At 33.1% G+C, this 21,838-nt stretch overlaps 1 protein-coding gene across 2 annotated transcripts in view; it reads right to left on the bottom strand.

Annotated features, from left to right (window-relative positions):
• LOC111685583 (UBX domain-containing protein 6) overlaps positions 1-21,838 on the bottom strand; it is a 71,294-nt gene that overhangs the window by 15,711 nt on the left and 33,745 nt on the right. For both annotated transcript variants that reach the window (XR_006941210.1, XM_046953172.1), the window contains exons 2-4: positions 9,603-9,697; positions 9,114-9,537; positions 8,910-9,058 (exon numbers count right to left, since the gene is read on the bottom strand). Coding sequence is in view for 1 of the 2 variants with exons in the window: in XM_046953172.1 (XP_046809128.1) it covers positions 8,910-9,058; positions 9,114-9,537; positions 9,603-9,697 (668 nt within the window). In the remaining variant the exon portion in view is untranslated. The remainder of the gene's footprint in view (positions 1-8,909; positions 9,059-9,113; positions 9,538-9,602; positions 9,698-21,838) is intronic.

Genomic DNA, 21,838 nt, shown 5'->3' with positions numbered 1-21,838 from the left:
GTAGATTATGTCCTCCAAATTAAATTTCAAAATTTAAAGTATAATTGCAACTTCTATACCTATTTGAAATTTTGCATAAACAATTATTGTGCTAATTTGCCGAAATTCTAAGATAAATGATTTAATAATGCTGCTGATTGATGCATGAAAAGTATCATAATATCTTTAAAGTATTAATCAACTGGTATTTTTAAGTAACACAGCAAAGAAAAATGAAATTGTATTGTATACAAAAGTTGTAATAACATCTAAACTCATACGACGAACAATAATCGCGATATATGTAAAGATTTGATACTCATGAGTCATGACCTTTGACTTCTACTATCTCACCATGACTTTTAGTTCTTTATTTACATTTTCTAGATGATGTTGTATACTAGTTTTTTATTTTACCGCTTAAATTCTATAATTTGTCAATTTGTCGGATAATTTGGATAGATTACGTTTACAAATATTGCTGAAGTTATGAATGTAATGCTAACATACGCTACATGGTATTATAATTTAAACCCAAATTTCGAACGAAATCTCCAAATCTGTTCATAAAATGGGAAGAATTTTATAATTTAAAACTGTTTTCCAAAAAGTCGTATGTGGAATATTTTTAAATTGCGCTAAAGCGCGTTAAAAACTCAGTTATTTTTTAAAATAAATATTAATTGCATTTGTTAAGGAATCTGCGAACAGACATATATTTATTGTTGAAAACACGATAGAGTCGAAAAGAAACAAGATAGAAAACTGAAATATTTTGTAAAAATATTTTTAATTGCCCCGTTTGATTGGTATTGCAAATGCGAACTATCGGTCAACGATTTCACTTAGCCCCCATATTATGCCCTATTCAGAAAATTACTATATTGCTTAAAAAAGCATCTATAGCGGTGAAATTCAATATAAAAAGTTTTATTTGAAATGTATTTGTGAAAATTTATGAGGATCGGTATCTAATCTAATCCCTCATAAAAAGTCTCCTCTGAAAATGACTTTAAAGCAACAAAATTCAACATAATCAAGGTTTAAAGGAACTAAAATATCTCTGTCAGATTTTATGAGAATTGGTCCATAATTGACCATACGTCTCATATAAGATCCTGTACAGAAATTTTTTTTAGCGCTCATAACTGTCTTCATAATACCACGAAATTTAACATAGTTCCACTTCAGAAAATGAATTTGTTATTTTAAAGTCCAAATTTAAACATAAAACAAATAAAAATAATGTTGTTTACTTTTTTCTTAATTTGGTTATTTTTTATTCGAATTTTGGTTAGAAAAGAAATTTTGTTGTGGCAACACTGACTATAGGTTTAATTCTTCTTCTTTTTAAAATGAGCAATATCATTCGGTTTGCTCTCAACCTGAAAAACAAAATCAAATCAGTTGCTGATCAGCACGAAGCAAGGTCTGTGCGCGGCGCTTTTAAAATACATTTTTATACCCTACACCACTATAGTGGGGAGGGTATTATACGTTTGTGCTGATGTTTGTAACATACAAAAATATTGGTCCAATACCCACCTTAAAGTATACCGATCGATTCAGAATCATTTTTTGAGTCGATTAAGACATGTCCGTCCGTCCGTCTGTCCGGCTGGCTGGCTGGCTGTCCATGTAAACCTTGTGCGCAAGGTACAGGCCGCAATTTTCAAGATAATTTGATGAAATTTGGACCAAGCATGTTTTTTGGCACAAGGACGAAGCCTATTGAAAATGGTTGAAATCGGTCCATTATTTCACCTAGCCCCCATACAACCGTACCTCCCGATTTGTGCTATAATTACGTCAAATATTCTGCTATCTCTCTAAAAATTGGCACAAATAAGTTTTATATAAGTATAAACGATACTGCAGATTTTCGTAAGGATCGGCCTATATTTGACCCTAGCCCCCATACAAACCCCCCTTCAAAAAATGACTTAAACGTCTAAAATTGACTTGTAACCATTTGTATCGCAATGAAACTCAACGAAACTAACTGTTTTTTAGAAATATATCCTTTTCCCAAATTTACCGAGGATCGGCCCATATTTGACCTATATAAAGCCTCATTTAGAAATTTTAGTTTTTTATCAATAAATGGCTTAAATGTTTTGGAATTATGGTAATAAGTATTCAACATAAAACTTCTTTACAAAAAATAAAAATTTTATAAAAGTAAAAATTGTAAAAATATACTCATGGTGTAGGGTATTATATGGTCGGCCATGCCCGACTATACTTTCCTACTTGTTTATAGAATAAATTTCCTAAATAGATTTCAAATTTGTCTTTAATATACAATTTTACAGGAAATTTTAGCATAGTGGTAATTTTTGTTGTTGTTTTCCGCCTAGGAATTAAGTTACTATTAATGTTTATTTTAGGGTTAATAACTTTCCATCAAATAAAGGCTTTTTAATCATAAAATTCGATATGTTTAGGGTTCCAAAGTATAAAATCTAAAATTTTCAAACAACAAATCTGAAAATGTAAAGGGTGCTACGCACTAGTCATAGAACGAAATAGTGCCAAAAATCCTTGCAAGCAGAATTTTACTAACTAAGGACTCTTTCTATTTCTTTTATGTTTCTAGGTTTAATATTATAAAACATTTAAAATGTACTCTTTAAAGATGGAAAAAGTACTGAAAGTTAGCCTTTATATGTTCTCACTCACTTAATTTCATATTTCAAGGTTCAATATTATAGAAATTTTAAAAAAAATACCTTTTGAAGAACGAAATAGTACTAAAAAATCCACTTTAATAGGCTCTCACTTATTCCGGGCTCTTTATGCTTCATTTCATGTTTTTGGATTCAATATGGATGAAAATGTACCAATAATTCCCCTTTTATCAAGATTCCTTCCCTTTAAAGCTAACACATTTGCATTTTCATTGCCGACAATTCCCGAGTTGCCTGGTACCTTTAAAGCTTTTTTACAATCTAATACAGACCTAAGGCCCAACTATAATGTACATTAACTAGCTTAAGGAAATGTCAAACCCGAACGAAAAGACTCTGCCTAAGAAAATCCGAAGAAACTTTAAGACGGCTTTAATAATTAAAGCGCAGAAAGAGAAACTGTTATTGTAGTGGTGAGAAAATACTAAAAAAAAATCCTAATTACGCTTGTTATGATCAAATTTTTATAAGAAGTAAAATGGTAAATTTTGCAGATAAAACATATTCAAAGAACAGAAAAATGTAATTACGAAGATTTTCGTCAATTCACACGTACACAACCCGATCGTAAATAAATCTCATAGCAAGACCGTAAAAATTACAAAAATTATATTTAGTTGCTTGACAGCATTCAACAAACTTTGTTGCATATGGTACACTTTCAACTGTGGCGCACTATTTCTTTTTTACATTAATAGTTTTTTATTTACTCTTCTGGTGATGCGCAAAACATTTGCATTAGTGATGAGTTAAATGAGATAATTTGTCATCAACTACAACTTTGTTTCTATAACGTAGGCAATGTTGACAATATTTTAATATTTTATAAGGTACTAAAAAAATCGTGTTTGAAATAAAGCAAGAAAAAATTACTAAAACTGTGATGGGGGTACTACGGTATTTTTGGGTAATAAAAAGTACTGAAAAAAGTACCAAAGTACTGAATTTTCCATGCCTGCAACAAAGTATGTTGATGTCGCTTTCTGCCGCTCCACACTAGGAAACTTTTTTTGGAAAACTTTTGATTTTGCGTGAGAGAGAAAGAGAAAGAATATGATTCATCTTTCTCGCGGTACGGAGTTTCTCGTACTCGGAAACTTGTTTTCTTATACTTCTCATTCGTACAATAACAAATCAATGCAATTAATACATAGTTTCTGGCAAACATAATTAGTACTCTGCATTCAAAACTGGGAGAAAGATAAGAAGTGCGAGATTAGAAAAATTGTGAATATCATTAAAATGCGAGGGAAAAATGTATAAATATGATTATCGATGTTATTGTTGTAAATTATTGTTATCTTTATTAGTCAAAATAAGTCGAAATGTTCAAATCCAATTAATAAAAGATGTGATTGGTATATTTTAAGACTGATAATTATGAGGATTTATTGAATAACAAGGTGAAGGTGATGATGGAATGGTAGGCTGAGGGTAAAGGTCAAGCGGAAGCGGGTCGTTAGCCAAAATTGATGCGGATGCAGCGACGACAAGGTCGGGAGGGCAGACGAGACGAACAGCTGTCTCAGAATCTCTTCATGTGGTAGATTTGTTGGAGTAGTTTCTGTTTTAAGGTAGTGTTTTTGTAATTATTTTATTTACTGTTCGGTTCTGTGTCTGGTGAGTAGGGTTGGGACCGCCTGAGGACTTATACATGCCAAAGCTAGCTGGAAACCGGGTTTTTGTTAATTTTGTATTGATAAACAATAACTACATTACAGAAATTCCATCTATTTGGGGAGTATTGTGTAAATTTTATTTAGAATTGTATAATATTGATTCTTATTCATTAAATCTAACACTAAGTACCATCATAGCCACTCTAAGTATTGGGACATCACCATATACCACTATAGAACTATTAAATCTATAAAACTATTAATTCTTGATTTCCAACCTCATATTTTAAATTCTTTATTTTATGAATAAGATACAGTAGGCGTATTTGGATCTGGATAGTTATTCTTGATTTGGGTTCTTAATATATATAAGTGTATGTATTAGGTGAAAAATATTGCTTTTGTTTACGTTACGGTATGATAACCACCTCCATTTTAAAATATCTAAATTAGGTATTTGTCCTGTAGTACACGACAGTACCTTTTACATTAGTTCCAAGCAACCTTGGACACAAGTCGCCTCCCTATGGCAGTTAAATATTTTGAAAGAGCACTCAGTGCGTTTTTTCTAATAATTCTTTGGATCATTTCATCTATTACTCTATTTTATATTTTATAATGTTATTGATTAAACATTTCATAATTATATTTTATTGATTTACACTTGTTCTAGAAATCTAAACTAATTTTTTATATCGAAATTGCCTCATTATTATCCTTTAAACATTTTAAGGCAAATAACATCACATTTTCACTCAATGAGATATGATTTTTGCAAATAGCAATTAAAAAATACTTAAGGAAGAGTTCCTTTTAACAATAAATTCCAAAAATAATTTGAAAAACCCAATGAAATTAACCGGAATTCTTAATATGCAAAATACTTTATTGACATACAAATTCTGATGAATAATAATAAAATGCAACAACAAAAGCACCAAAATTTGTATTTTAATATTTTTTCCCATTTTACACAATCTCTATTTTTAATTGGAAAACATATATTTACTTTTTACCAGTTTTTTCGAATTTTATTTATGAACAAAAAACAAAATAAATTTCAAATTCTTAGAATTTACATACATTGTATGTACGGTGCAACATATCTTCAACATTTATTCTTTCGTTTGGGTATTCATGTTTAAATGTTTGATTAAAAGAAATTCCCAATACAATATTTATTATACCCTTCACCTTCATAAGGTGAAATTCTCATAAGTATTCGAATTTAGGTATAATATGAAAAGAAACCAAATTTAATAACCTATTTTGTAGCAAAATTAATAAATTAATTTGTTCAACTGTCGAGACAGTCCTTAGCTTTGATATCACGCTTTTTAAAACTTTAAAAATTCACATTTACTTAAATTAATTTAGCTTTATTTAAAAAAAGTCCATAAAATTACCCCACAAAAGTATACGAATTTTTTCTGTATTTCATATTTGACTATATTATACGAAACAGAAAAATTAGAATCGAATGTTTTTTTTTGCTAAAAATTGTTTTAAGGGGTAACTATCCTCAAAGATCTAAATATCTTCTTGGTCTCCAAAGACCGCAGTTAAGTAGGCTGATATCGATTATCACTGGCCACTGTAAATTTGGGAACCATGCCAGACGCATTGGTCTCCCGTTCAACGATTACTGTAGGAGTTGTCAAAATGAGGATGAAGAAGAGACCATTACTCATCTTCTCTGTGATTGTCCTGCTTTGGCGGAGGCTCGTTTTCAGACGCTTGGATCGACCTATTTTGGAGATCTAACCGAGCTGTCAAATATTAAATAAGAACGTCTTCTAGAGTTCATTAATTTGTCAAATTGGGTGTGAATCCTACAACTCACACTACTCACCCATGGCAGCTGCCCTGGCTTTCTCATCTTCTCCTTCTCTTTGCAACTGTTTCTGTTCTTTCACTCTCCTCAATCTCTCCCTCTCTTCTCTTTTCTTCTTACAGGTATTTTTACAAAGGGATTAACATGGACCCAAGTAAAGCCGACATTGGCTACCTGTGCAAACCTAACCTAACTATCAAGTAACTATCATTAAAATGGCGATTATTGGCAATATTTGTAATCTTTTCTACTTTTTTCCAGAGATAAAACCAAAATTCGATATTGGGATTTAATATACCCCTTGGGATATCTAAAAATAATATTTTTTGTTACAAGAATCTGTATTTAAACGTTCCAAGTTATATTATTGGAATTATTCTTCTATCGCTAATTCAATTTATTGGAACTCAAGTATATTTTTATAATACTAGGGTCAAAATTTTTCGGGGAAACTTGTCTTCTATATATTGTTTTAGATATCAGCTGTTATACGTTTTAAGTTTTTAATATATTGTGGAAGTGTACAACTCCAAAGCATGCCTCGAAGAAACGCCATTCAATATAGTGGAATCATTCATTTTATAACCAATGGTTTAACTCAATAATATTGATATCTGTTTAAATATTATCTACTATGATAAAAATAAATCCAAAATACAGTGTTGTTGTAATGGGCAACATAATCATGAATGTTATGAGTAGTAATAACTAAAATATACTGTATAGGATGACATTTTGTTAAGGTATGTTTTGGAGTTGTATACCGCTACTATGTCTTGAAAATTTAAAATATATTAGTGCTTATATCTACAATAATATATACTAGCCGACTTTGTCGGAAAATATCGATCCTAGTGGTACGTAAACGGTCTTAAGATCCAGATAATTTAATTAGAAACAGAAGAACGATACCAAAAATATATCTTGGAATATTTAAAAACATATCCTTATAACAAAAATTATTATTTTAAGATACCTCAAGGAATCTATTAAATCCCAATATTAAATTTTGGTTTTATCTCTGGAAAAAGAGAAAAAATTGGCAAATGTTGTCAAAAATCGTAATTTTAATGATAATATATGAAAAGATGGTACAAATGCCCCAAAATTGTGGGCCAGATGGGCCAAAAATATATGCTTTCGGTTGATAGTAACCTCTTAAAACAATGAAATACAGGAAAAATTCGAATACTTTTGTGAAGTAATTTTATAGAGTTTTTTATAAAAAGGTTAATTAATTTAAGTAAATGTGAATTTTTAAAGTTTTAAAAAGCTTGATATCAAAGCTAAGGACTGTCTAGACAATTTAACAAATTAATTTACTAATTTTGCATACAAAATATGTTATTAAATTTTGTTTCTTTTCACATTATACTTAAATTCGAATACTTATGACAGACACTGTAAGTTTGTCATTCCGTTTGTAATTTCTATAATATAATTTTCCGACCCCACAAAGTATATATTCTGGATGCTTATAGGTAGCGGAGTTATTTAGCTATGTCCGCCTGTCTGTCCGTCTGTGTGTTTGTTGAAATCAGTTTTTAGAGGACCCCAGATATCGGCGAGATCCGAATCTTCAATAATTCTGTTAGACATGTTTTCGAGAAGATCGCTATTTAAAATCAGCAAAATCGGTCGGTAAATAACGGAGATATGAGCAAAAATCGGAGACAACCTCTGAAAATTTCATCAAAAATGTCATATTTTTTCATGCTTTGTTAAATAAGAAAAAGATGTACACGTGTGTGTCGATGTATTTGGTTTTTCAGTTGTGTATTTCGTTTTGTATGTTTGGATGCTGTTGGCGTTATTGAGTTGTGTATTTTGTTTTTGTGAATTCTGTTCGTATATTTGGATGTAGGTTGGTTTTATTGCGTTGTTTAGTTTGTTTTTGTTTTTCTGTGTTTTTCGTTATGTATGTTTAGATGTTTGTTGATTTAGATGCCTTGTGTATTTTGTTTTTTTATTTCGTTTAGCGTTATTGTTCATTTTGTTATGATTTTGGCGTAATATTATTGTAGTCGGGAAAAAATTAAAAAATATGTTTAAAATACACTATGGTGATTTGGCACAGCCGAATATAGCACTCTTACTTGTTTTTATTTATTTAAGGTCATACATACACACAAGCATACATGTTTGCTTTGAGCATATACCTGCCGGTCCAGTCTAGGCAACTTTTTTTGTAAAACTTCTGATTTTGCGTGAGAGAGAAAGAGAAAGAATATCATTCATCTCTCGTACTCGGAAACTTGTTTTGTTATTCTTCTCATTCGTACAACAACAAATCAATGCAATTAATACGTAGTTTCTGAAACAAAAGTTTCTATGTGTGGACATAAAGGAAACTTCAAAAGAGAATTAAGAAAAAGTTTCCTAGTGTGGCAAATACGTACATGAAAGTGCCGGTTCACACAGGGAAACTTTTAAGTTTTTTAACAAAAGTTTAGCAGAGTCGACCAGGTCAAAGTACTCAGCATGCAACTAATAAAATAGTTGTATTACTTGTTTCATACATACTCATTGCCAATCTCTGATTTCTATATTATGCAAGTTGTTCAAACCAAAACATCCTGCACTATTGTGAAATTATATAACAATATATTCAGTAAAATTATGAATAAATTTCACATTTAAAAGCTTCGAGTTTTTGTGAAAAACTCTGTAAATTTTAAGAATAAAAATCGCTTGTATTACTTTTTGCTAGGTAATTTTAAGTTATGACACTAATGAACTAAATGAGTAGTGATATGAAGGTAAATAAAAAGCATTGTTCAAGCTAACCTTAAGTCATATAAAGTTTTATCCATATCCTCCTCCGTAAATTTTCCTTCACTCGAGGCAACCAAATTAAATTCCATTGATTCATCTTGAAGACACGATTGGACGAATTCAAAAATATCACATATTTTTTCATAAACACTGAAAGTTCCCTGTAAATTTTAATTTAGGAAAAATGTATCAAATTTTTTAGAGTTTTTAACATACTTGTATAAACAGCCCATTGGGAAATTTTACTCTCACTAAAGCATATTTGTACATTCTTAAGGCTCGCTGTTCTTCGCGTTCTCTCATAGCTTTTGTTTTAAGAATTTGAGCGCTTTCAATTGCTTCGGCTCTCAGCTGTTGTTCTCGTTTAATTTCTTCAGGTGAAATACGGTAGAAATCATCAGGTAAAACGACGCGTTTAGCCTGAGAAGGCAACAACACTTTTATGTTACGATCTAATACGAGTTGAATTGGTTCAGAATTTTGTAAAGCTTCTATAAGTGTTGGTAATTCGTAGTCCTGTTCTACATTATCCTTCGACCATATTAGAAACTTCTCGTCATCCAAATCCACTTCACGAAATCCTGCAGCCTGAAGAAAGTCTAAAGCGCCTTCAACATAGCGAACTTTTTCACAAAATATGCTACAAAGACATGAATATATTTAAGGTCGGTATATTACTTTCTATGTTACATTTAAAAAAATTACCGATTTGACATCCTGATTTTGTAGTATTTCTCTTCTTTTGGGAACTTTACTATATTCTCCAAGTATTTTGTTAAAGTTAAAATGCAGTCTTCTGCCTGTGAATAAATAAAATTAATTTTTAATTAGAATTTCTTTTTAAATTAAATATTTAATTCAGAAAAACGAATAACCGAAACTTATTAAGACAACAAGAGCAGTGACTAACATTAGACACTATTTATGAAAATATAAATTATTGCTGTTGCAAAGTCAGATGTCACAAAAGTTTCCATCAAGTTTTTAATAGATACTGACTAGTGAATAATCCTTCAAACCTCTAATATTCATAGTGGTACATCTAATGAATAGTCCTTCAAACGTCTAAATGAATTACACATACTAATTATATAAAATTATTTTTTAATAAAGATATGAGCAATTATCAAAGTTTTTTAATTCCTTTGAAATTGAACTAAATTGTTAATAACTTTCGCAAGGATAAAATGTCAAATACATACATTTTTTACAGGATTACATACACAAGATTACCAGCCTAAAAATTGTGAAATAGTAAAACTCTAGGTCTTATTTATAAACGAATTCGGGTTTGGAAGTTTACAAAATTAAAAAAAACGTGTGTCACTTACTATTTGTTTACCTTTGTTTTATGTTTTTGTCCATAGTTTTAAACTTTTGAGCACTTTTAGTTATTGTAAGGGCGGGTTTCTTACTTCTCAGTTAAACTAGGCTTAACTTGCTGTTAAATTAAACTCGGAACAAATTTAGGCGGACTTTAACCCATGATTGTGTTTACCAGTTATGTATCTAGGATAAGTTAACTTTGTTATTATTGCCAACTTTTCAGTCAAAAACATAAACAATAAACAGCTGTTGTTTTTGGAAATATCACTTTTGTAAAATGTAAAATTTTACAAAAAATGTAAATAAACATTTAAAACAATAATTATATCGATAAAAGAAATCAGAAAATTACTGTTTACTTAAAATACTAAGTTTTTCTCCTTCCGAATTCATCATTTTTTTGTTTTTGTTGATTGTGTGTTCTCACTTATAACTTAGGTTTAATTGTTCAATTACACTCAGTTAATCTTAGATAATAAGTAACTTTACTGATTACTGAAAAACACAAAACATATATTAAATATTTTGAACCTTTGCGCCCTCGATCAAAATGGTTAGAGCGAACGGATTCATTACGTGTTAGAGTTGGTTTATATTCACACAAAATATTTTGAATGTGCCATCAAAATTTTTTTGTTTTGTTTTTTTTTTTTTAACTCTAAAGTTAAAAAGCTTTGCTCATATACATAAGTATGATTTTTATTTTATTAGTAATAACAAGAGAAACCAAAAATATACAGAATGAAATCGAAAATTTATAAAATATTTTAAAAAATTACAGTTTCTTTAATATTTTAACCATAGTTGGGGGAAGGGCAAAATCATTTCACTATCACTAAATATTAAAAATAGTATATTTTTTACTAATTTTGAGCAACTTGTATTTTTAACAATATTTTTTAGTGGTAACCTTATTTGTTTCACTATATACAACTTAATCTTGTGGTAGAATCATTTGAATAGTTACTGACTAAGCTAGCAAACTAAATTTTAAAGTCAATTCCCACCAAATTGATAGTGGGAAACGCTAGAAACCGCTAGATATTCATATAAATAAGCTTACTTAGAGCGGGTTTAATAATCAGATTACAATAGTAAATGTAATATGAAATTAATGAAAACCTTAATTTAAAATAAAACAAGTAAGAAATTATGGACGGGCGAGGCCATGCCAGAGGGGCTCATGACGAGTAAGAACTAGTAAGAACTACCCCTCCCATGACTGGTAGCAGTCCTAGTACTTGTCAAAATATCTCTACTCATCCCTCGGATGCGTATCTTTTGACAGTACAGTTCGTTTGGGATCTATAGATCCCTAAACTAAATCCAACAGCGTCTGTTACCATATTGGGCGGCTTGGTGGTCTGCAATTACATCATGCAGAATCATATACTTGGCAGCAAGTATAAAATGCACGTCTTAAAATGTCCAATGTCCAATAAAAACCGTGCCCGCGTATCCGGTAAGGGGCCTTAAAATCTCCGGAGACCCAAGCCCCACGGCGAAGGCGGCAGGCTGTGGTGAGTCGAGTGCTACTCCACCGCCAAAATTCTAGCGCGCTTAGCTGGCAAGCCAGCTGAGTCGCTAAATAAAGGGGGCAAGTCCTCTCTAAAAAGTGCTAAGCGAAAATTTTAAAGAATGAAATGAATTCATTTAATTGTAATACATATTTTTAAATAATAATACATATCGTCCCAGTTTGGAATATTAGTACTATGTGGAATTTTTCGATTTTATTATTGCAATTTGTACCTCTACTGGTTGTACAAAAGCATTTATCGATATATATTTTGGTTCAGGAGTTAGCAAAAAGTTCTATGTGTTTCAAACTATATAAAATTGAATATATATTTTAACATATTGGATTCTCACTCACCCTTTGGTGCACTGATCAACTTTTTATGAAATTGTTTTTTTAAATTTTATGGATTAATCTGAAAACGAGGTTTTATTTTATCTTTTAAATTTTGCATGATTCTGACAATGTGGATGATTGCCTTTACACAGTATTATAATTGGTCAAATATACCTTATAAAGTCTCTTAACTCATCTTTCGAAAGAAATCTTCATCTGTGCATAAACTGGAAACAAATTTCAATATAAAAACTGTTTTCCAAAAAGTCCTACATGGATTTTTTTGAATTGCGCTAAAGCGCGTAAAAAATTGAGTAATTATTAAAAGTACGTATTAAATATATTAGTAAACGAATCCATGAAGGGGCATATTTTACTAAAGTATAGCTATATGCCTAAATAACAGCTAAATTAAAATGTTTTTTTTTTGTTTTGTTTTCTGCAAACTTTGTTAAAATCCCATAGTACTAATAATCAAAACAAGGGCGATGTGTGTATTAGGGATATAACTATTGACATTTGTTGCATAAGGAGTGAGATCGAAAAATTCTTAACACACGTTTTTCATTACATTTTTCAACCAAAGTATTACTTATTTGATTTTTTTTGATCAAGTTACCTTTGAAAAACATGTCAGTTATTATGTGTAATGTCAATTATATTAATTTTTTTGTTAATCTGATTAAAATGAGTGACCAGAAAAAAGTGCGTACTGAAATTATTAAATATTTTCAACTAAACCCGACTTGGTCTTACAAAAAGTTGGCCAAGCATACAAAGGTCTGCCGTCAAACTGTTTCCAATGTTATTAAACAGTACCGGGAGAACTTGTCAGTTGATAGAAAACCTGGTTCAGGTAGAAGGAATGGTCCACATGATGTTTCTAAAGTTAAAAAAATAGAACGCATTTTCAAAAGAGCTCCCAACACATCCAGTAGGAAAGCAGCTCGGTTAGCTCAGTGCTCGGACTATTTGGTACGAAAAGTTAAAGCTAATGCAGGTTTAAAAACATACAAGGCTCAAAAAGTTCCTGACAGGAACGCTGCTAAAAAATTTAGAGGCCAAAAACAGAGCACGGAAATTGAAGTCAAGTTTTATAAAAAAAAATATTCTTGCTGCATAATGGATGACGAAACGTATGTTCTGGCAGATTTTCGCTCCTTTTTCGCAACTTCCAGGTCAAAAGTTTTATGTTGCTGATGCTCGAAGGAATGTTGAAGAAAAGTTTAGGACCAAAAGCAGACAAAATTTCCCAGAAAGTTTTCTTGGTATGGCAAGCAATATGCAGTTGCGGCAAAAGAAGCCAATCATTTGTTAAAAACGGGCTCTATAAATACCGAAATTTACATCAAGGAATGTTTACAAAAAAGGCTGCTTCCATTCATAAGACTTCATAATGTGTCCACTTATTTTTGGCCTGACTTGGCATCCTGTCACTATGGTAAACAAGCCCTTGAGTGGTACAAGAACAATAATGTGGTATTTGTACCAAGAGAGGCAAATCCTCCAAACTGCCCGGAGCTAAGGCCAGTGGAGAGATATTGGGCTCTTGTTAAAAGAGAATTGAAGAGTACAAAAAAGGTGTCCAAAAGTGTGGTCGATTTTAAACGGAGATGGACTACATGTTCGAGCAAAGTGACAGAAAGCACTATAAAAACGTTAATGGAAGGGTTTCCGAAAAGGGTTCAAAATTTCATCACTAGTGATTAAAACTATAAAAATATTTTTTTTTGGAAATTGTAATAATAATTTGAATCAAATAAAAAAAAATAAAGCTGTAAGTTTAGTGGTTTCTTTTTTATAAACATATATGTATGTGAAGAATTTTTCGATCTCACTCCTTATATGCAATTGGGAATAGCATAGTTGAATAGATCATTAAAAAATGTGTGAAACAACTACGGTTGTTAAAAAAGTTCATGAAACGTCAGTTTTTTTAAATTAGTTTTTAAGGCTCCATAAATCTCGGGAATCTAAATCTTAAATAACTGAATTAGATATGCCTTTAAGAATTTAGCTGTTTAAAACTAGTAAAATAGGTTTATAAGAATCGGAATTATGGTCAAAACAAATATTAATAACAAATTATATTTTATGGATTTTTTGATTAAGGGTCATCAAATAGTATATTTGTGTAAAAATCAAAAAGTCCAGAGATGAATGATGACCATTTTTTTGGTGTATCACTGTGAAATTATTAACACAATACCACAATCAACTTTTTTTCAGTATTTTTTATGTACAGCTATTTGCGAATCGGAATCTGGCAAACCTAGGTGACATAGATGGCGCTGTCTCCATCCAGATGGGACATAGTGCGAAAAAGCTGATGGGGGTCTTCTGGGAAGTTCTTAAACAGAACCCTGGTCCCCTCACAGTGTGAGTTTGGTTTCACAATAGAGTGAAGCTAATGGCCTGTTCCAACGAGCGCTCAGCTTCTGAAGCAGGCTGTGTCGCTGATAAAGGATCCGTGGGAAGGCGCTTTGCTGAAAGTGGTCTCTGTAGACGAGATCTCACGAGGGCCCATATCCACCGCCATAATTCCAGCGGAACCGCACAAAGAGGCAGCGATTCTGGAACATCTACAGGTTGGCAATCCGGACCTTCCAACTCAAGACTGGAAGGTCGTCAGGGTTTCTCAACCTGTAGGCAGCTCCAGAAGGATTGTTGTCATCCTGAATTAGGAGTCACTGGCGCCGCTTCGTGAGAAGCAAGGGACTATTGGAACGAGATGATCCCAATCCTGAACAATCCGCTGCGGATATGTCTTGCGACGAGTCAATCAACTTTTAAGTTTGTTAAGGAGGGGAAGAGTTAGTTGACGAGGACGATATCCTTGCCTTTGACAAGGAGGACGCCAACGTCACAGTGTTGCGAATCGACAAAGAAGGAGATGGTGAGAGTAACCTAAATTAATCTCCACCACTCCAAAGCAGCCTCTGCTGCACTGCTCCTCCGAATGGGCGTAATTGGGGAGGAGCTCGCCCTAGTCCAGGAACCCTGGGTCCACCAAGAAAGGGTGAGTGGGATAGGCTAATCTCACGTTCACTCTAGGATGTACCGATCATCGAAAACCGATCGGACATAGAAAACGCGGTTGAAATCATAAATCAAGATTTCAACAACGCAACCTCAGTGTCTTGCAAACAGAACGTGCACAAAGGCAGACGCAGGCCCCCATGGTGGTCTGCTGATATTGCAAAATCTCGGAAAGAGACGCGTAGACTGTTTAACGGGCAAAGAAAACATGAAACTGGATTTCTTACAAGACCCCGGTAAATCAAAACCTGGTAAGAAATGCAAAGCGCAAATCCTGGAGAACCTTCTGTAGCGGCGTGGAGGGTTCTTATGAGACTAGCCGTCTGCACAAAATCTTATCGTCTACTCCTCCTGTCTTAAGTTTCATTCAGAAATCATGTGGCAGTTGGACGACCAATAGCCAAGAAACATTAGAAGTTTTAATGGCTACTCACTTTCCAGACTGTCAATCTCCGGAAAACGAGACTGACATGCGGTTTACAGATCCCCCAGCTGATACAGGAATATCCATAAACGAAGATAGGATCAACTGGACAGTTTCGACCCCTACAAATCACCGGGTCCTGACGGTATTATACCTGCGGATTTGCAATACAATGCTGTCCATCTCATGCCTTGGCTAACGTGCATGTCTTAAATGGTCGTATATACCCGAACCTTGGACCAAGTGCACAGTGGTCTTCATTCCAAAAGGTGGATAGACCTCTCACACGAAGTCAAAGTATTTTAGACCAATTAGTCTATCTTCCTTTCTTCTCAAAACTTTGGAAAGGATAATTAATCAGCATCTCAGAATGCATATCAAACCTAACCATATATCAGCACCTCAACATGCCTACATGAAGGAAAAATCTGTTGAGACTGCATTGCATTCGATAGTATGTCACATTGAAAAGACAATAGCGCAAGGTGAATATACACTAGTTGCCTTCTTGGACATCGAGGGGACTTTTAACAATGTTCACCCTGAGTCGAAATCAACGGCCCTAACTGGTCTGGGAACAATCCAACCAATAACAGCTTTCATCAAGAGATAATTGACCAAACGGATCATTATCTCCGAAATGGGAGCAGCAAATGTCACAAAGGTGGCAAATCGCGGTACCCCACAAGGTGGAGTTCCATCACCTCTTCTGTGGAACCTAACACTGAACCCACTTCTCATGGACCTTAGTCTATGGGATTCAGGGCGTATGCAGACGATGTGTTTGTAGTAGTATCTGGCAGTAGACTGCACTCAAGTCACTTAGCACGTGGAGCAGTGTCAGTGGCCTTGGGGTAAATCCATCGAAAATGAACTTGTTCTCTTCACTAAAATACCCACCTTCACTCTCCCACGATTGGGGTAGAGCTGATGTTATCGGATAGTGCTAAATATCTGGGAGTAATCCTGGATTCAAAATTATCATGGCATTTTAACACTCAATCTAGGGTGTCAAAAGCGGCTGCGGCTTTATACTCGTGTAAGAGAGCAATTGGTAAGTCATGGGGCATAAATCCTAAGAATACCAAATTGCTCTTTGACATGGTAGTCAAGCCCATACTATTATATGGAGCACTTGTGTGGTGGAAGTCTGTACAAAAGAAATCATGGAGGCATGACGGATCGTATAAGGTTTTCACCGATGGCTCAAAATCAAATCATGGTACAGGAGGTGGTTTTTATATAGCACATTCGGGAACGGAAGTCTCCTTCTCCTACACGACATTAAACTTAGTCCTAGAACGCCGGTCATCCCTTAACGAGATGGCAAAGCATTCCACAATAAGACTGTAATTGATCCCAGGACACTAAAAAATGAGCTTGCGCAATGCAGATGGTCCTTCGCAAGTCCTTTGGACTCCATGCAAGAAGACTGAACTTACCCAGTAACGACTTCTGCAGGAGCTGCCAGGATGAAGAGGAAAAAGAGCCCTAGCTGATCACAGAATGGGTCTGCTAGGTAGCTATTTTCTGCATGATTTAGCGGATCTATCGGAGGTCAACATCGGGAAGATAGAACATATATTCTTGCGAAAAACTGGTTCGATTTAGGAAACCGAACCGAAGTGTACTAATACGCCGACCGTCTTCTCTCCTTACAGGTATCACAATGGGATCAAAATACTAGACACAAGTGTGTCCCCAGTGATAACATCGCGTGGACGACCTGTCTATCTAACCCAACCTAACCTAAGTCAAATTTTGAAAGGGGATTTTACAACGGTTAGGGACCAATGAGACCCTATAATTATAAAGTTCATACTGAACATTTACTTTGTTACCACCCAGTTAAAATACAAGGTGAGATACGTGGTGTTAAATGAGAGTACTTCGATTATTATAATATATTAAAGCTTCGTAAGCTACGTAATTATAGACCGATTTGGCTGAATTTTTCTAATAGTCAGTGTTGCCAATTAGCACTTTTAGTGGTAGATTTAGCACTTTTTATACTCATTTAGCACCTAAAAATGTAATCTAGCACCTAGCACCTTTTCTAGCATTTTTCAAATATTTTTTGGCACTTTTTCATTATACATATTTTGTTTTCGTCAATTTGAATTGTTTTTTCTGTAAAAATATGTTTACAAAATAAGTGCAATATAAAAATATGTTTTAACCGGTTATTTGTAGAATTATCGATTCGTATAATATTCAAAAGAAATAATTTATATTTATAGTAATTCAATAATTCTAAACATTTTTTTCAGAGCAATTTAAATTATCCCAGAAAATTTACTACTAACAATAATTGTTTCAATATAGATACTATAGACAAATTCGCGCCACACAGTGGTATAGGAAAAAAAAAGAGGGAAATAATTCGGTAACTTCTAAACGGTTAATCCGATTTTAATGAAATTTGATATGGAGGTGTTGTCAAATTTAGGTTTTGAATTTGGACCTTATAGGCCAACCAGGGGCCCGGCGGGGGGTCCTCAAATTAGGACACCTCGGCTATTTTAAATTTTTAAAACGATCCTATTTCTTCATTTGAGTTCCGATTAAAAAAAATTAGTTAATTATCTCTTATAGTTTAGGAGATATTCACATTTGAAAATTAAAATTTTTAAATTTTTACCATCCTTACATTAGTTTTTTGATAATAGCGGGTCCAAATATTCCTGATTTTTGCCATTTTTTTATTTGCTTAACAACAAGTTCATATATCAAGCAGTGAAATAATTATGTAAAAATCATGACTGAGTCCAAAGTTATAGGCATTTTTATTTAAAAAATTAAAAAAAGCGATTTTTTGCCATTTTTTGGGGAAAAAAGTATATTTTTCTTTTTAAGTTATCTAAAAAGTTTCTAAGAAGATGTATATAGAATTTATACTTTTTGGAAAGCTGACTTTACATAAAATACGATAAATGAAACAAAACCTAAAATTTGTTGATACCGAGGGGACCAGGTCCATCCAAAAAAACTCTAGTTTTTATGGAAAATTTAATTTTGAGCAAAAATTCTCAAATCGCATAGTCGATATCAAATTATATTGACCTGTTTTATATGACCCAATATGTTCTTAATCATTTTGGAACGGGTTTCGATAACCCCGCCCTGGTATGGATATATTAGGCAAAAAACCAAAAAAAAATCCATTTTTGGGATTTTTTAAAACTTTTTTGGGAATTCCGGGATTTCTAATAAGAAAATTCGAAATTTTTATTTAATTTTGGATTTTGAGTAAAAAAAATCTACCCAACTGTAAAATTTTATCAAAAAATATTTGTAAATAAAATTTTTATTGCAATTTAAAAAAATTGTATCTTCGCAAAAACTGAATAAAAACTTTTTTATTTTTTTTTTAAAAGAGTATTCCGCAAATTTTTTAATTTTCAAAAATTATATACAGTTTTAAAAAAATAGACAAAATTACCTTTCCATTGATATATAACATGCCTACATAATGTTTTTTAAGTGACAAATTAATTAGGGAAAACTCAACATCTTTTAGAAAATTTTGTTGAAAATATTACTGTACACTATTTGTAAACCTAATACATAACATACTTTGAATTTATATCTATATTAGATCGTAGTTGGTTTTGTTATTTTGTATAATTATGAAAATTTTCTAATTTGTCATTCATCAATAAAACTTTAAATCGTACAGAAGTTTTTCGGTTTGTCTCTAAATTTTCTACATTTATCTCCTTCTCAAACCTAATACTAAACATATTTATTATTCTATGTAATAAGTTTAAATAATGTTCATTAGTTCGATAAACTTCATGTGTTTAATCTTATTTAGATTTTTTGTAAATATGTCAGCTATCATGTTGTCTGTACAAAGATACTTCAGATTAATTTGCTTATTTTTTATAAGTTCCCGCACATGATGGTATTTGATGTCAATATGTTTACTTCTGTTGTGAAATATATCGTTTGAAGCCAATTTTAGAGCTCCCTGATTATCCACGTTTAATAAGACTGGAACATCTTCAACACTCTCGAGTTCAAGTAACAATCTCTTCAAGTAAACCGCCTCCTTTGCAGCATTTGACAATGAGATATACTCCGCCTCAGTACTACTTAATGCTACCACACTTTGTTTTTTGGATTCCCATGAAATCAAGCAGTTTCCGTAGTAAAATACAAACCCAGTATATGATTTTCTATCTAGGGCATTTCCGCCCCAATCTGCATCTACGTATCCGATCAGTTTCGGCTGACTGCATTTGTAATTGAGCTTAAGTTCAACAGTTCCGGATAAATACCTTAGGATATTCTTGGCAGCGTTCATGTGTTCACTATGGGGATCAGTATTTCTCTGTGATAACTTTGCAACTGAGTGTAATATATCAGGACGATTTGTGATTGCTAAATACATTAGTTCTCCCATTATTGTCTGGTATGACGTGACATCTGCTTTTACACAATTATTTGGACAAGATACTTGAAATCCAGGATCAAGTGGAACAGCGACTTTCTTACATTGTTCCATATTATATTTCTTTAACAATGCTTTTATATATTGGACGTTACTCACAGTTAAATCTCCTGTTTCACCATTTCTGTTGATCTCCATACCAAGAAAGTGCTGAACTTTACCTTTATCGCTTACGTCAAATTCATTTGATATTGCCAATTTAATTTGCTGAACTACTGTTAGATCTCTACATCCGATAAGAATGTCATCTACGTACACAGCTAGTAACACAAGCTCATTATTAACTATCATTTTATACAAACATGGTTCGTTTTCACAGCTCGAGAAACCAATCTTCTTCAAACATAAGTCAAGTTTGGCGTTCCACTGACGGCCAGACTGCTTAAGACCATATAGAGACTTTCGCAACTGCAACACCTTATTTGGATTGTTTTTATCAACGAACATCTTTGGCTGCTTCATATACACCTCCTCGTTGAGATCACCATTTAAATAAGCACTCACGATATCAATTTGGTGCAAATGCATACCTTTGTTAACAGCAATAGCAAATAAGAGTCGTATATTTTCGTAACGGATAACGGGAGAGAATGTTTCTTGATAGTTAACACCATATTTCTGACTGCAGCCCTTCGCCACAAGTCTTGCTTTGTATCGCTCAATATCGCCACTTTTCGTTGTTTTAATAGCGTATATCCATTTACAACCTATCGCAGTTTTTCCAACTGGCAAATCAACCATGTCCCAGGTTTTGTTTTTCTTCAATGCATTAAATTCGACCTTCATAGCATTTTTCCATTCAGCTGACTTTTCACAAGATATTGCTTCTTCAGGAGTTTGAGGAACGAAATTCACATTTGTTGATAAACCATTTACCATGTTATATTGCTTCTTTGGTCTTCCTGGCTTACCATCTCGAATAATTTTGGGTCGGCCTCTTCCTCTTTTTGGAACCTCTTGACTAATATTTTCGGCATTAGATTGTTGCTGTTGATATTGAATTTCTGAATCGATATTGTGTTGCAACTGACTTTCTAAATCAATATTCTCCTCCTGCGACTGAACTTCCCCCATTCTGACATTCTTGTTCATTAAAATTTCTTCAGATTCTTCTTCTTCTTCATCATTTTCGTCAGCAGTATCAAATTCACCTTCCTCAGTAGTATTAAATTCATCTTCGATCGGCTGTTCATCAATTGGACCAGGCAATTGTTGGGAATAATTCTCACCAGTAAAATAAACCAAATAATCGTTACTGTTGTTGTCTGCATTACAATCACCACCAGCACCATTGTCGAATGAATTTTCTTCAAATATTACATCACGCTTCTCAACAATGTTATGTGATTCTTTATCATACAACCTGTATGCCTTCGCAACTTGTGAATATCCGACCATGACATACTGTTTTCCTTTAACATCAAACTTTGGCTTCGGACGTTTATTTAAAGCTACTGCACAGGAACCAAACACTTTCAAATGGCTTACTTTTGGTTTTCTACCATACCAAGCCTCATAAGGGGTCTTGTTTGACAGAACTTTAGTTGGCGAACGATTTCGTAAATATACAGCTGTTGCAACCGCTTCAGCCCACAGATTTTTGTTCAATTGCGCATGTACCAACATAGATCGGGACATCTCCACTAATGTGCGGTTTGCACGCTCGGCAACACCGTTTTGTTGCGGTGTGTAAGCAACTGTCAGCTGACGCATAATGCCGTGTTCCTGAAGATATAAATCAAAAGCTGTGTTAATATACTCACGGCCATTGTCGCTCCTTAAGATTTTTATCTTTTCTCCAGTTTGACGTTCAACTTGCTGTTTAAAAATTTTAAACTTAT

This window comes from Lucilia cuprina, chromosome 5 (genome assembly GCF_022045245.1).
Source record: "Lucilia cuprina isolate Lc7/37 chromosome 5, ASM2204524v1, whole genome shotgun sequence".
Taxonomy (NCBI): Eukaryota; Metazoa; Arthropoda; class Insecta; order Diptera; family Calliphoridae; genus Lucilia; species Lucilia cuprina.
The sequence above is the reverse complement of the archived record's forward strand: the minus strand, read 5'-3'. Positions and strand labels throughout refer to the sequence as shown.